The sequence below is a fragment of the Aquarana catesbeiana genome, linkage group LG04 (genome assembly GCF_042186555.1).
Source record: "Aquarana catesbeiana isolate 2022-GZ linkage group LG04, ASM4218655v1, whole genome shotgun sequence".
Classification (NCBI taxonomy): Eukaryota; Metazoa; Chordata; class Amphibia; order Anura; family Ranidae; genus Aquarana; species Aquarana catesbeiana.
In genome coordinates, this window is record NC_133327.1 from 2,498,823 (window position 1) to 2,515,157 (window position 16,335).

General features: G+C 47.0%; 1 protein-coding gene across 2 annotated transcripts; it reads left to right on the forward strand.

The window, feature by feature from the left end:
- Positions 1-2,416: 2,416 nt before the first annotated feature.
- On the forward strand, positions 2,417-15,238 carry LOC141139000 (E3 ubiquitin/ISG15 ligase TRIM25-like). 2 transcript variants are annotated; one of them, XM_073624767.1, is made up of 2 exons: positions 2,417-2,657; positions 7,056-15,238. In XM_073624767.1, exon 2 carries the CDS (start codon positions 7,058-7,060, stop codon positions 8,648-8,650), a length of 1,593 nt encoding a protein of 530 aa, XP_073480868.1. In that variant the 5' UTR covers positions 2,417-2,657; positions 7,056-7,057; the 3' UTR covers positions 8,651-15,238. The 2 variants fall into 2 exon arrangements, with proteins under 2 accessions (XP_073480868.1, XP_073480867.1); XM_073624766.1 differs by having other exon boundaries at positions 2,419-2,672.
- Positions 15,239-16,335: the final 1,097 nt, after the last annotated feature.

Here is a 16,335-nt window from a genome sequence, read left to right on the forward strand (position 1 = left end):
TGTCCCCCTCCGTTCCTCTCTCCTTCTCTGTGCCTCTCCGTTGTCCCCCTCCATTCCTCTCTCCTTCTCTGTGTCTCTCCGCTGTCCCCTCCGTTCCTCTCTCCTTCTCTGTGCCTCTCCGCTGTCCCCTCCGTTCCTCTCTCCTTCTCTGTGCCTCTCCGCTGTCCCCCTCCGTTCCTCTCTCCTTCTCTGTGCCTCTCCGCTGTCCCCCTCCGTTCCTCTCTCTATATCTGTGCCTCTCCGCTGTCCCCCTCCGTTCCTCTCTCCTTCTCTGTGCCTCTCCGCTGTCCCCCTCCGTTCCTCTCTCCTTTTCTGTCCCCCTCCGCTGTCCCCTCCGTTCCTCTCTCCTTTTCTGTCCCCCTCCGCTGTCCCCTCCATTCCTCTCTCCTTCTCTGTGCCTCTCCGCTGTCCCCTCCGTTCCTCTCTCCTTCTCTGTGCCTCTCTGCTGTCCCCTCCGTTCCTCTCTCCTTCTCTGTGCCTCTCCGCTGTCCCCTCCGTTCCTCTCTCCTTCTCTGTGCCTCTCCGCTGTCCCCTCCGTTCCTCTCTCCTTCTCTGTGCCTCTCCGCTGTCCCCTCCGTTCCTCTCTCCTTTTCTGTCCCCCTCCGCTGTCCCCTCCGTTCCTCTCTCTATATCTGTGCCTCTCCGCTGTCCCCCTCCGTTCCTCTCTCCTTCTCTGTCCCCCTCTGTTCTCCCCCTCCGTTCCTCTCTCCTTTTCTGTCCCTCTCCGCTGTCCCCCTCCGTTCCTCTCTCCTTTTCTGTCCCCCTCCGCTGTACCCTCCATTCCTCTCTCCTTCTCTGTGCCTCTCCGCTGTCCCCTCCGTTCCTCTCTCCTTCTCTGTGCCTCTCCGCTGTCCCCTCCGTTCCTCTCTCCTTTTCTGTCCCCCTCCGCTGTCCCCTCCATTCCTCTCTCCTTCTCTGTCCCCCTCCGTTCTCCCCCTCCGTTCCTCTCTCCTTTTCTGTCCCCCTCCGCTGTCCCCTCCGTTCCCCTCTCCTTCTCTGTCCCCCTCCGTTCTCCACCTCCGTTCCTCTCTCCTTTTCTGTCTCTCTCCGCTGTCCCCTCCATTCCCCTCTCCTTCTCTGTCCCCCTCCGTTCTCCCCTCCGTTCCTCTCTCCTTTTCTGTCCCCCTCCGCTGTCCCCTCCGTTCCTCTCTCCTTATCTGTGTCTCTCCGCTGTTCCCTCCGTTCCTCTCTCCTTATCTGTCCCCCTCCGCTGTCCCCTCCGTTCCTCTCTCCTTATCTGTCCCCCTCCGTTCTCCCCCTCCGTTCCTCCGTCCTCCTCCTCCTTCCTTTGTGAATGAACAGAGTCAGCTGACTCTGTCCATTCACATAACTGAAACATTGTAATCTCCTGTGATTACTATGTGTCAGTTTATGAATGGAGAGGAGCCGCTGTCTTCTCTCCATTCATTCTCAGTGCAGCTGAGGCTGCAGAGAAAGGGACTGGGGAATCTCTATCCTCTGTCTCTTTCTCTGTCTCAAGGGGGAGATATCAGAGGTCTGTTAAGACCCCTGATATCTCACCAAAGCCCCCCAACAGGGCTAATTAAAAAACAAAAAAAACAAAAACACATATTGCAATAAAGAATAAAAGAAATATTATTGTAAAAAATAAAAATTGTAAATAAAAAAAAAAAAAAACCACACACACATACACCGTTCACCCCCCCCTCACCCCCCCCCCCCCCAAAAGAAAGCACTGTTAAAAAAAAAAAAAAAAAAAAACACTGTCACGTGACATTAAAAAAAAAGTATTGGTAATCGGTATCAGCGAGTACTTGAAAAAAAGTATCAGTACTTGTACTCGGTCCTAAAAAAGTGGTATCGGGACAACCCTACTTTTAACCTTACTAACGCACAATTTACTAAATTTACCTAACATGCGGTAGATTGCAAATCTACCAGCGCTACATATATATAATGTTTTGGGGGTTATTAATCATTTTCTAGCAAAAAAATGATGATTTTTACATGTAGGAGAGGAGTGCTGGAATTTGCGTGGTATGGAAGCGGTTAATATGCATTCAGTTTTAAAGGGATGAGGTGGCACCCCTACTTGGGACAGAAAGTGAGGGGAAATGTCGTTAACGGAGCTCTGGATGGCGGTAATAATTTGACAGGGGTTCTAATCCTTCCCCACTGAATAGAGATACATGAATGTTATGTGTACACCATATCATCTTATCTCTTTTATTTATCCAGTTCCTTTTTATTTATTCCTTAAAACGTCTAAAATCTGAATTCTCTTTCTTCCCAGAGTGCCCACACCTCACACATTACAGTATATATTTATATACTCCATCAGAACACAGAGGAAGGAACTCTTCCCTCTTCTAATATGGCCGCTGTGGCCTCATGCTCACGCTGCGCACGCCCCTCCTCTCTCACCGTTGGCTTGAATCTTCTCTATTGTGCTACTGAAAAATGTCCGCCGCTGTCTATCGTACTGTGGACATAGTGATAGAAATGATTTCTCCTAAACATTTTTGTACACTTTTGTGGTCTATCGCGGTGTTTCTGTAAGCTGTCATCAGAAATTTTCATGAAGTAGAATTGTCGCCCTCGCTCAGCGAGCTGGCTGTAACTATGGTAACAAGGAAGTAGGTGTGTGCCTCTGGTGTACAGGCGGCGGAAGTGGAACCCCCTAGACCGGAAGTGAGGTCTGTAGTAGTATGGTGGGTATTGTTTACAGTGTCTATGATGGGGGGCTTTTGCTGTGTTGGAGGTGTTATGGGGAGTCAGGGGTGCAGGTGAGATGTGGGGTAGGAAGGAAGGGGTAAATGGGGTGTCATAAGGTTGTATATGATTTCAGAGGTATGTATTGGGGTGTGAAATGGTGTGAGAAATATATATGGGGTGGGATATGAAATGGGGGGGTACATGGGGAGGAGGGGGTTAATGGGGTGTGAGCAGTACAGATAGGGTGTGAGTGGTATATATTGGGATATGGAATGAAGGGTACATGGTTGAGGGGAGGGGTTAATGGGGTGTAAGTGGTAAATATTGGGATATGGAATGAGGGGTACATGGGGGGGGGGGGGGGGGTTAATGGGGTGTGAGCAGTACATATAGGGTGTGAGTGATATATATTGGGTTATGGAATGAGGGGTACATGGGGGGGGGGTTAATGGGGTGTGAGTGGTATATATTGGGATATGGAATGAGGGGTACATGGGGGAGGGGTAGGGTTAATGGGGTGTGAGTGGTATATATTGGGATATGGAATGAGGGGTACATGGGGGAGGGGTAGGGTTAATGGGGTGTAAGTGGTATATATTGGGATATTGTTTGAATGGTACATGGGGGGGCTTAATGGGGTGTGAGTGGTATATATTGGGATATGGAATGAGGGGTACATGGGGGGGGTTAATGGCGCGTGAGCGATACCTATAGGGTGTGAGTGATATATATTGGGATATGGTATGAGGGGTATATATGGGGGTGTCATGAAGTGGGATATGGTGTGCGGGATGCATAGGGGGGTCGATGGGGTGTGAGGGGAGTATTTGTAGGTTGCGCTATGCGGTGAGGAGTATATATGGAGGATGGAATGTGAAGGCTGAGGGTGAGGTGTATGGGGGGGGATCATAAGATTGGATATGATTTGAGAGGTATGTATTGCGGTGTGATATGGTGTTGAGGGGTATATATGGGAATGTCATGTGGTGGGATATGGAATAAGGGGTACATGGGAGGTGTCATGGGGTGTGAGGGATATGAATTGGGGTTGGATATGGTGTGAGGGCTTAATTGGGGTGTCATGAAGTGGGGATATTGTGTAAGGGGTATGTATGAGGGTGTGATACATGTAAGGGGTATATCTGTGGGTATCATAGGATAGGATATGGTGTAAGGGGTATAAATTGGGGTGTCATTGGGTGGGATATCATGTGAGGGTTACGTGGTGTGAGAGGTACAGGTGTGTCATGGAGTATGATATTGTGTTGGGGGTGTCATGGGATGCCACTTGGTGTGGGGGTATATATGAGGGTGTCATAGGTTAGGGTATGGTGTGAGGGGTATAAATGGGGGTGTTACAGGGTGTGATGTGCTGTGAAGGGTATATATGGAGGATGAAATGTGAGGAGTACTTGATGCGTGTGAGGGGTATATGTAGAGCTGCATGATTCTGGCTAAAATGAGAATCACGATTTTTTTGCTTAGAATAAAGATCACGATTCTTACGGCGTAACATCGCCTTTCACATTAGGCTGCATTCACACCTGAGCATTTGCAGTTCCTAAAACGCTCGAAAAAACGTCCAACAAGCAAAATCTCATTCAATTCAATGGCCCCTGAGCATTTTGTCACCTGAAGCAAATCGCCTGAAGCTTAAAAAAAAGTACACAAGCTTCTTTTTGGGCAAATTACAGGCGTTTTTCTGCTTTTTACATTGGTAACTTTCTGACCTATACAAATTCACGGTAAAAACGCGCGACTTTCTGCTTGAAAACGAAACGCTCAGGTGTGAATGCGGCCTCATACCAAAAATTGGGCTAAATTTACTGTTTTTTTTTTTTTTTTAAATGCATTGAAGTGTATTTTCCTCAAAAAATGTGTTTGAAAGACTGCTGTGCAAATACATAAAATATTGCAACAACCACCAAATTTTATTCTCTAGGGTCTCTGCTAAAAAAAAATATAAGTCCAGCCTGAGCTCGTTTGGCTGGGTTTTCTCCTATGGATCACAGGAGTGCAATTCGTTTTGCACTCCTGTGACCTGTTTTCAGCAGAGAGTGGACTGAAGTCCAATCTCTGCTGACGTCACACAGATCAGTTCAGGCACCGCGTCATCGTGACTGGGAGTCTGGATCCTCCAGCTGCCTGGACTGATTGCTTTTTCAGTCTCTCAGTGAACCGATGAGACGGTCGCTCCCCGCCCCTCCACAGATCAGCGCCCCAGTGAGCGTAGAGGAGCAGAGCTGCTGATTGACAGTCAGCAGCTCTCCTCTCGGGGATCTGTGAGGACTGAGCCATCGGTGATGTTGGCTCGGTTCTCAGTGCAGAGACACTGGGGGGGGGAGATTCAGCATCGGTCTCATACTGCATCCACCTAGGTATCCCCCATGCTTTTAAGTGGTTAAAATGACCTCATTTACACACAGAAGTTAATTCCTTGGATCTAAAAGATACAAGGGGTACAACGCTGAGGAATGTTGATAAACATTGCCGGCTTTTTTTTTTGACAGCTTTGAGCAGCTCTACACTTGTCACATAGAATTGAGGAAATGTGAGGTTAAGATTGTGAGGGGTTGGGTTGAATTGAGATTGCGATTGAGATCTTTTAACAATTAATTGTGCAGCTCTAGGTATATGAGTAGTTTCATGGGATAGGATATAGTGTGATATACTGTGAGGTGTACATGGGGGGGGGGGTATTATGGGGTGTGAGGGCCATATTGGAGTGGTATATATGGGGGTGTGAGGGGTATATATATATACACATATACATGTGAGGGTTATGTGGTTTGAGAGGTACTGGTGTGTCATGTAGTATGTTATGGTGTGAGGGGTATATGGGGATGTCATGTGATGTCACTTGGTGTGAGGGTATATACAAGGGTGCCAGAGGTTAGGATATAGGGTGAGGGGTATAAAGGGGGGTATCATGGAATGGGATATGGTGTGAGGGGTACATGGGGGGGTCTGAGAGGTATAAATTGGGGTGTCATGGGGTGGTTATGTGGTGTAAGAGCTACAGGTGTGTCATGGGTTAGGGTATGGTGTGTCATGGGTTGTGATATTGTGTGATTGGTACATGGGGGGGGGGGGGGGTGTCACAGGGTGTGATGTGCTGTGAAGGGTATGTATGGAGGATAAAATGTGAGGAGTATATGAGTAGTTTCATAAGATAGGCTATGGTGTGATATACTGTGACGGGTACATGGAAGGTATCATGGGGTGCGAGGGGCATATATTGGGGTGCCATGGGGTGGAATATGGTGTAAGGGTTACATAGGGTGGTTGATGGGGTTTGAGGTGTACATAGGGGATTGTCATGGGGTGGGTTATGGTGTGAGAGGTATATATGGAGGGTGGGTTTAAGGGGGTACATGGTGGATGTCATGGGGTGTGAAGGGGTACATGAGTAGCATGATGGGACGGGAAATAGTGTGATGGTTACATGGTGTCATGAGGTGTAAGGTGTATATATTGTCTGAGAACTTTGAACACACACAGGTGCGCAATCCCAGTTCTTTGCTTCAGTATTAACATTCTTAAAGGGGTTGTAAATGTTTGTGTTTTTTCACCTTAATGCATCCTATGTCAGTGACCAGCCCCCCCGTTTTACTTACCTGAACCCTCGAACTTGACCCGGCGGGGACACGCTGTCTATCTGCCCAGGGTTCTCTGCTCTTGATTGGATAGATTGATAGCAGCGCAGCCATTGGCTCCCGCTGATGTCAATCAAATCCAATGACGCGAGCGCCGGGGGTGGGGCTGAGTCCTGCATTCAGCCTCTATGGATGCCGAACGCTGGACTCGGGAGCACGCCCGCAAGATAACCCATTCTGGAAAGCGCTTCTCCTAGGGGGGTTATCAGATGTGAGGAGGAGCCGCGAGAGCCGCCAGGGGACCCCAGAAGAGGAAGTTTGGGGCCACTGTGCAAAACAAGCTGCACGGTGGAGGTAAGCATGATATGTTTGTTATTTAAAAAAAAATGACATTTACAATCACTTTAAGGGCACAGGGCATTGAGTAATGCAGTCCCAAAGTAGACAAACATTAAACTTGACCCAGAAGTTTTTTGGGGGAGGTGGTCTCCAGCAGATGAACGGGGCGGCCAATAAGGTTGGTACCAACAGCAGAGGGGACTTGCTATTTAGGAAAACCTGACGGGTTCCCTTCAACTCATCATCTCTCTGAGCTCATCACTAGATAGAATCTTCAGGTTGGTGTCCAGTATAACCCTGTCCCTCACTTCCATCATCTCTTCCTCAGCAACATTCCACAAACTACAACCCCTGACATACGCATCTTCACAGACACACTTACTTCGGATTCTGCATTTCAGGGATTTTTCACTTTTCATTTTTGTTTTTTTCTTCTGCTGTCAGCGATGGCGTCTGCGGATCTGAGGAAGGAGCTGGACTGTTCCATCTGTCTTAACATCTATACGGACCCCGTGACTCTCCGGTGCGGACACAACTTCTGCCGGGTGTGTATTGATCGTGTGCTGGATTCCCAGAAAGGGACGGCGCATTACGCCTGCCCTGAGTGCAGGAAACGGTTCAGGAGTCGTCCGACGCTGCAGAAAAACATAACGCTGTGCAACATCGTGGAGAGCTTCCGTTCTCAGCCAGAACGGAAGGAGACCGGCATCTCCTGTACTTACTGTATTCACGCCTCTGTACCCGCTGTGAAATCCTGCCTGCTTTGCGAAGCCTCTCTGTGCGACAGTCACCTGAACGTCCACAGCAACTCACCAGAACACGTCTTATCTGACCCCACCGCCTCCCTGGAGAACAGGAAGTGCCCCGTCCATAAGAAGGTCCTGGTGTATTACTGCACCGAGGACGCCACCAGCATCTGTGTGTCCTGCTGTCTGATCGGAGAGCACAAAGGGCACCAAATTGAATCCCTCGAGGAGGCTGCCGAAAAAATAAAAAAACACTTGCAAAGCGCTATTCAGAAGCTGGGAACAAAGCGGGAGAAGATCGAGAAAAGGGTCCAAAGTCTGCAGGAGCGCAAGAGGAAAGTCCAAGGGAAAGCGTCTGAGGAAACGGAAAGAGTCGCCGCCCTGTTTAGAGACCTCAAGAGACAGATGGAAGAGCTAGAGATGAGGGTCCGGGGAGAGATCTCTGGGCAGGCGGAGAAGCTCTCGCGTTCGGTCTCCGATTCCATCCAGCAGCTGGAGGTTAAGAAGTACGCGCTGTCCAGCAAGATGCGTCAGATCGAGGAGCTGTGCGACTCGATGGACCCCCTGATTGTTCTACAGGAATCGGCTCAAGGTGGTTTGTGTGATGGAGACGAGGGAGATGAAGATACAGAGAGGCAGAATAAATTCCTCCTTACTGCAGGTGATCTGGACGTGGCTTTGATCTCGCACACGCTGCACACAGGTTTATCGGATATAATATCGAGAACCAACGGGGCAAGCTACATGCAGGAAATCGCAGACATACTACTGGACGTAAACACGGCAGGTTATTACCTGCACATATCGGACGACCGAAAAACTGTATCCTGGTCAGACATAAGCCAGAACCGGCCGGAAACCCCGGAGAGGTTTCAGTACGCTCCTCAAGTGCTCAGCAGCCGGAGCTTCTCCTCGGGGCGCCATTACTGGGACGCCGAAGTCAGTGGCTCAGATGAATGGCGAGTGGGGATGTGTTACCCCAGTATAGAGAGGAAAGGAATTAAAAGCCAGTCGGCGATTGGAAGCAACAACAAATCCTGGTGTCTGCACAGGACTGAGGATCGGTATTTGATGATCCATGACGGGAATAAGATACAGTTGGCTGACAATAACTTCATTGAGCGAGTCAGGATATACCTGGATTACGAGGCCGGGCAGATCTCCTTTTATGATCTGTGCGACCCAATCCGACACCTCCACACCTTCACCGCCACCTTCACCGAGCCCCTGCTCGTTGCATTACGTGTATGGGAAGGTTGTGTAAGGATATCCGGGGGGAAACAAGAGATGTGAGAGAACATGTGGACCTGATTGGTGGGATGTTCAGCCAGTAAGAGAATACAGTGGGTGTAGAATGTTTAATTAAAAAGTGCATTTATACCTGAGATTTCCCCACCTCTATCAAAGAAACACAGAGTGTGCTGCTCCCAAGCCTAGGATCACCCGTCAATGGAGTTAGGTACCAAAAGCTTGGTTGGGGGCTTTGTCTATGCCCCTCCTGAACCCAAATTCAACGCTGACAAGCTTTTTTGATCCAAACAAAGATTCCCAAAGAGGAACCTCCTTCTCTGATGCGTTTCAATGATCAGACCAGGCTTAATCACTTACTGTCGGTGCTATTGCCGAAAGATGGCATGGACCTTCAGTTCTGGCACACTGATCTGGAGTGCTTTGGACACAGATGATCACAGATCTTGGAAAAGGGCCAATCACTGCGGCCCTTTACCATGTGATTGGCTGTGTCCAGTCACAGCTGGTCACATGTAAACAGATTTGCCAGTTATCGGCTCTCCTTTCCTCATACAGAGGACAGCGTGTGAGGAAAGGAGAGCTGATCTGACAGGGCACAGTGAGTACATTGTTTACACTTATAATTGGGGCACTGACGTCAGTGCCTCGAATATCAGTGCAGTTTATCAGTTCCCCCTTATTAGTGCCCATCAGTGTAGCCTCATCAGTGCCGCCTCATCAGCCGCCCATCAGTGTAGCCTCATCAGTGCGGCCTCATCAGTGCCCATCAATGCAGCCTCATCAGTGCCCATCAGTGCAGCTTTATCAGTGCTCATCAGTGCAGAACTAAAATTACTTATTTGCAAAATTTTATAACAGAAACTAAGAATAACATTTTTTTTTCAAAATGTGCTGTCTTTTTTCGTTTATTTAGCAAGAAATAAAAAAAACCCAGTGGTGACTAAATACCACCAAAAGGAAGCTCTGTCTCAAAAAAATGATGAAAATTCAATAGGGGTACAGTGTTGCATGACTGAGTAATTGTCATTCAAAGTGTGACAGCGCTGAAAATTGGCCTGGGCAGGGAGGGGGTGAAAGTGCCCGGTATTGAAGTGGTTAAAGCTGAAGTGTAGGTTTGGCAATTTTTTGCATAGTTACCTTGGTTCAACTTGGGCCAATGTGTCATGTACCTGGTGGTGGAGCCTGACGTGATGAGGGCGGCCTCTCTTACATATTCGGCCCAAGGCCCCCTGGTAAAGTAACAGAAGGCACAAGAGTGCAGAGTAGCACAAGTGCCTGTAGTTCTTCTGGTTATTGGCAGGGGTAGGTAGCTGGTATGTTTACAGGATCAGCTGGTAGTGGCTGGGGCTCTGGCCAACAGAGTGTGAGGCGCTGCTGGCTAGTAACTGGAAAACGGAAGGCACTTGGCTGGCAGGTGACAGCATGCGGGTAGTAGGCAGGCAACTAGTCAGCAGACATTTGACTGATCCTATAACAGAGGGAAGCAACGGCAGACAGGCCGGGTCAGTAACAGACATACAGAGCAGGTACAAGCAGGAGACAGGAGAGTAGTCAGAGTTCAAGTCGGAGTCAGCAACAGTGAGGTGAATCAGGTATAACGGAAGGCACAAGCTGGGGTCAGTGCAGGCGGAGTTTAGATGTAGTCAATGGAATGCCGGGTAAGCAATGAATGGATGAGCACAGGAACAGGTTGCATAGTCAAAGGCATGCAGGGTCAGGAACGAATGGTCAAGCACAGGAACAGGTTGCAGTAGGAGCTGGAAGATTAGTCAGAGTTCAGGCTGAAGTCAGCAATGGTGAGGCGGACCAAGTATAAGGCCCCTTTCATACTGAGGCGCTTCTAAACTGCCAGTAAAACATTTGAGCGCTTTTGAAGAGCTTTTCAGGTGCTTTTGAAGAGCTTTCCAATAGAGAGGGGTGTTTTTTCACCGCCCTCCCAGCCCACTTCCCCAGTCTGAAAGCATTAATTGATTTTAATGGAAATAGGTTTTCGTGAGCTTTTCATGCGCTTTTTTAGCGTGAAAGCGCCTGAAAAGCGCTTCAGTGTGAAAGGGGTCTTAAGGAAGGCAGAAATGGATACCAAGGCTAAGCTGGGGTCAGTACAGGTGGAGTTTAGGTGTAGTCAGGCAGGCCGGGTCAGCATTGAATGGACAAGCAAAGGTACAGGTTTGCAGGTTGCATGGGAAACGCTGTCGATCAGAAAGCAATTAATCAGTGCAGCAGCTCTTTTTTAATAGTCCATTTGGTGCCAATGTTGGAGACAGGTGCGTGCACATGCACAGCGGCCCGTGCCTGCGCACCAAAAGCACCATCTGTTCTATGGGCAAGCCCTCCCTGACACAACGTAACTCTGTATGTGCCATACCTGTGGTAGTCGGAAATCACTGTAGTCGGCACCGTTGCTACACCACTACTACAGTGATTGCCCTGACTTCCAGGTCCCATGCCAAGCAGCTGTCCTTCTCCATTGTGAAGGCGCCATTCAGGAAACACTTTGCCCTCAATGAATGCAAAGCGTTCTCTGATTGGATGAGGTGGGGCAGTGACATGATCCCTACCTTGTCCAAGCAAAGAACACTTTGCATTCACTGAGAAAATGCAAAGTGTTTTCTGAATGGCACCCATGCTGAGTGAGCGACGTCCTGTGTTCATAAGTCAAGTATGCTGTACTAACCTCCTATGTTCGCTGAGCAGCAGGGCAGCCACTTGGCACGGGACCCGGAAGCCAGCAGCAATAGACAGCGCTATTACGGTGATTTCTGGCTTCCACAGAGATCCCACAGGTTTGGCACATACATACTTACATTGGACCAGTGTAGCTATGCAAGCATTGCCACACCTAGAATTCAGCTTTAATTGTAGAGACAACAATTCCCCGACAGTTGCCTCTACTATTTGATGGAGCTCCTAGGCGAGGACTCTTTTTTTGTCTGGATCGAAAAAGTTTGCCAGCGATGAGTGCTGCTGGTATACATTTTTCCAGACTTGTAACTCATAATACCTTGTCCTTTCATTGCAGCCAGCATTAAACATCTCCATGATGGATCACCATGTATGATGTTTATGACCTGATCCAACATCTCCACCAAGCCCCATCATACTGCATTACAGGTCCAGAAAAGTTGTATAATAGTATGTGGGGGAGGCATGTAGACCTTTCGCCCAGACTGATGACATCACAGGAATGGGAGGGGTAACCCGGTTGGTGGAATTTGAATGCAATATCTGGCAGTGATAAAGAAAGGGTTGTCTGGGGCTACACCAATAATTGCCCTAAGACAAAATATCTGGCAGTGGGTGGGGAGCCCTTTAAGGGGTTTCTGTTACAATTATGATTAACCTACCCCTTCCCCCACACATTGCTTTATTTGGCTGTAGCAAAACACTGTCCAAAAGAGTCAAATCTGTGAGCCCCAACCAAGCAAACTTCAAATAGTAGACCGACACCACAGGTAATTTCCACCACCAAGGGGTCACGAATAGAGGCTTACCAGAAATCCATGACTCTCTTATTACAGAGAAGTCATTGAAAGTATGTAGTATCTATGGTCATATATTGGCTGGATATTCAACACAATTTTCCGGGTTACATAGTTACTTTATTAGTCAGGTTGAAAAAAGACACCAGTCCATCTAGTTCAACCAATTAAAAAAAAAAAAATCATACAATCCTATATACACAATCCTTCACACACAGTTGATTCAGAGGAAGGTGAAAAACTCCAGCAAAGCATGATCCAATTTGCTAGGGTATACTGTTTGGCCCAAAAAAAAAAAATCAATGCCACTTTGAATCCTCCAACAGTCTCAACATCTCCCAGCGCACTCAAAAGGAACATGCGCTTCACATAGTGCACAATCCCATTTAAAACTTTAAAATGCACTTACATCCAAGAGTAAGCATTGCGCAATGAAAGCAATCAAAGCCGGTAAATCAGACTCGCATCCGGGTCACTTCCGGTAGCACGATGACGTCAGCATGAGGCTCCGTCCTATGTGTTTCGTCTGGCTCATCCGTATCGTAGTTAAAAAAAAAAAAAATTGTGGAAGGGAGAGTTTGACTTCAAATCCTCATCTCCAGGGCCCTGTAGATATAGTGGGTGTATTGAGCTGTAGGTTGAATGTCACAGCTATGCACACTCAAGTGTTGGGAGATGGCATATAAGATTAGATGTACACGTGGCCCCATCGATAGTTAAGGGTTTAGAAATGTTTTTTTTGTTTCCTTTTATGCTGGCCAAAATGGTGACCATGTCTTGTCAGGTTCTATGCTTTTACCCAGCAATGCAGTCTGAAGACAATAGAAACTATTCTGTAGTATAGAACTTATTAGAAGGCCCTCCCGTTGTATCTTATATTCAGCATGCTGTTATTTTACATGTGCTGTCTGTTACATTCGCTATATTTATGTGTGAAAATAAAAGACCGAAATAGAAAAAGTATATAAAAAAAAAAACATCAGTGACACAACTAACAATGGTGGCCTATTGCAGTTCTGTTGTATCTGTGGAAGAACTGAGATATAATTGATGTATATAACAGTACCATGCGTCTGTTCTAGTCTATGAGGTATTTTAGGCTATGGTAGTGACCATTGGCAGAGTTCATTCATGAAGGTATTAGAGCAGGGAAAGGCAACTCTAAGGAGACGGAGATCTACCAGAACACCATGGAGGACCAGGATGTAGTGTGCTTTTCTTGATAAGAGAATAACGTAGCAAGGACCCTTTAATAAGTAGACATTTTGACAAGTTCAGGGGTCAGTAGTAAAAAAAGACAGAGTTCAAAGATCTGTAGTATGTAACTGAGACATCAGTAAAAATTAATGCTGAACACAGGGTTCAGGAGTAAAGCAGAAGTCAGTCGTATGCAACGCAGATGTCAGGCGTAAGTAACCAGAGTTTAAGGCCCTGTTCAGCTTGTAAGACGCTCAGCTCTGAAGCTCCAAAACGCCCCAGCAAGCAAAAGCCCATGCATTTCAATGGATATTGTTCACATATGAGCATTTTGTCGCCTAAAGCTCAGAAAAGTGCATGAGCTTCTTTTTGGCAGATTACATGCGTTTTTGGCCCCATAGACTTCAGTAGAAACGCCTTACTTGAGCAGAAAAACGCTTGTAAAATGCTCAAATAGCAGCTCTCCACCTCTAATTTCCTCTCCCTCTCCTAGTGCTTTCTGTTGGCTAAACGAAATCACCTGCAGCTGTAAAACGCTTGTAATACACTTCTAAAAAACTTTAAAAAGGTAAAGTAAAGCTTCTAAAAAGCTGCAAAAAAAAGTAAAACAAGATGCCCGAAAAACGACAGTAAAATCGATGCGCTTAGGTGTGAATAGAGCCTAAAGGTCAGGAGTAATGCAGAGGTAACCAGAATTTAGAGGTCAGGAGTAAAATTGAGTGCAGTGGTCAGTAGTAAGAAATGCACAGTGCAGGGGTCAGTATTATGTAAAACAAAGTGAAAGGTATAAGTAATGGCAGAGGTCAGTAGTATGTAACGCAGAGTGCAGGGGTTAGTAGTATATAACACACAGAACAGGGGTCAGGAATAAGTAATGCAGAGGTCAAGTAGTATGTAACACACAGTACAGAGTTCAGTATCAAGTAACACAGAGTTCAAGGGTCAGAAGTATGTAATGCAGAGCACAGGGGTCACTGGTATAGAACACACTGTGTAGGGGAGATGAATAAATAATGCAGAGTACAGGGGTCAGTCGTGTATAAAGCACAGTACAGGGGTAAGTAATGCAGAGGTCAGTAGTATGTAATGCACAGTATAGGGGTCAGGAGTAAGTAATGCAGAGGTCAGTAGTATTTAATGCACAGTACAGGGGTCAGGAATAAGTAATGCAGAGCTCAGTAGTATGTAACGTACAGTACAGAGATCAGTAGCAAGTAGCTCAGAGCTCAAGGGTCAGGAATATGTACTGCAGAGTGCAGAGGTCAGTAGTTTGCAATGCAGAGTGCAGAGGTCAGTAGTTTGCAATGCAGAGTGCAGAGGTCAGTAGTTTGCAATGCAGAGTGCAGAGGTCAGTAGTTTGCAATGCAGAGTGCAGAGGTCAGTAATTTGTAATGCAGAGTGCAGGGGGTCAGTAGTATGTAAAACACAGTACAGGGGTCCGGAATAAATAATGCAGAAGCCAGTAGTATGTAAGGCACAGTATAGAGATCAGTAGTAAGTAACACAGAGTTCAAGGGTCAGGAGTATGTAGTGCAGAGGTCAGTATTATGTAAAACGGTGCAGGGGACAGGAATAAATAATGCAGAATTCAGTAGTATGTAACGCACAGTATAGAGGTCTAGTGAGTAACACAGAGTTTCAAGGGTCAGGAGTATGTAATACAGAGTGCAGGGGTCAGTAGTTGTAAAATAAAGTGCAGGGAGCAGGAATAAAAAAATGCAGATGTTTTTAGAATTCAAGGTTTAGGAGTATGTAATACAGATTGCAGTCCCCTCTCCCCCCTTCCAGTTCAGATCTAAAGTTTGGGAGGCAGCACAGTGGGATTGTTGTGATCGGTAAGTTGCCCACCCTCTGTGTTAGTCAGGGAAGGTCGGCCTTTTTTAGTTTAAAATATTTTTTGTTGGTATCTATTTCTGCTTTCTGGGGAGGCAATTAAAATGAGTTTTATACAAATCAGCTTGTAGTTTTTGTCTTTATGTACTTTACACATTTCAGAGGTCACCTTGTGCTTCGGTCTGGAAATTTGGCAACAAGAAGCCCCATCCATCACCTCTGCAAGTGTGTCACAATGTGTGATGCTATTCTAAGTATTGTTTGATATGTTTAATTAAGGGGACCTTTGTAAGTTAAACTTGCATTCATATCGCTGCCCCCCCCCCACACTGCTTCTTCCTCCTCTGCAGCCACCTTAGTATACCAGGGGATTGGAACTTGCAGGGGGGAACAACGTCAACCCCTCTTCATATGACATCGTTTAGGCCCAGCAATTGGCTGCAAGGCCTCAGAGGCCTGAGCACCAGTGTTGCCAATCGTCTAAATTTACAGTGTCCCCCAATGTCTGTTGCGGACATAAAGTGTCCATAAAAGCACTACACATACAGTAGCCACACACAGTGCAGCCAGGGGCGGCACCGGGAGATATAGACGGGTCCATCTTGCCAATCCAGATGATAATGATTCTTTCTTTTGCTTCTGGGCGCCACTGAAAGCTCTAATGATTGGTTGCTTGGACTGCCCAGTGTCCTAGAAACCAACCACATGCTTGTTCTGCCCTCAACATTCAGAGGAGGAGGATGGAATATCCTCGTCCGGACTTGCTGCCAGTGCCCTACCTCCCAGCTTCACGTGTGGCTGAGGACTGCTACTGCAGCCCGGAGTGCTCAGTGTAGAGAGGCAAGAATGTAAGGAACCTCTGGAGTAGGGCTGAAACAACTAATCGATTAATCGACAACTAATCGATTATGAAAATAGTTATCAACTATTTTCATAATCGATTAATCGGCCAGCCGATTATTTGGCCTGCATACAGAATGCATTATTTGTTTACATATGAGGAAATACAGTGCAGCACACATACAGCTTAGTACACCATCCATACATGTCAGGAAGTGCCTGAGAACTTGTGAATGTGTGAGAAGCAATGTCTCATGGGAAATGTAGTCTTGGGCAGGAAGTGAGTGGGTCTAACAGCAGAAGTTTTTTTTACCTTGCTATAGGGGCACACTATACTATAATTTTCAGCTTGCTATTGGGACACTCTAAAGGCAAGAG

What these genes read in the sequence shown, in the direction of transcription:
- LOC141139000 (XM_073624767.1), top strand. Translation starts at nt 7,058, where the DNA reads ATGGCGTCTGCGGATCTGAGGAAGGAGCTGGACTGTTCCATCTGTCTT.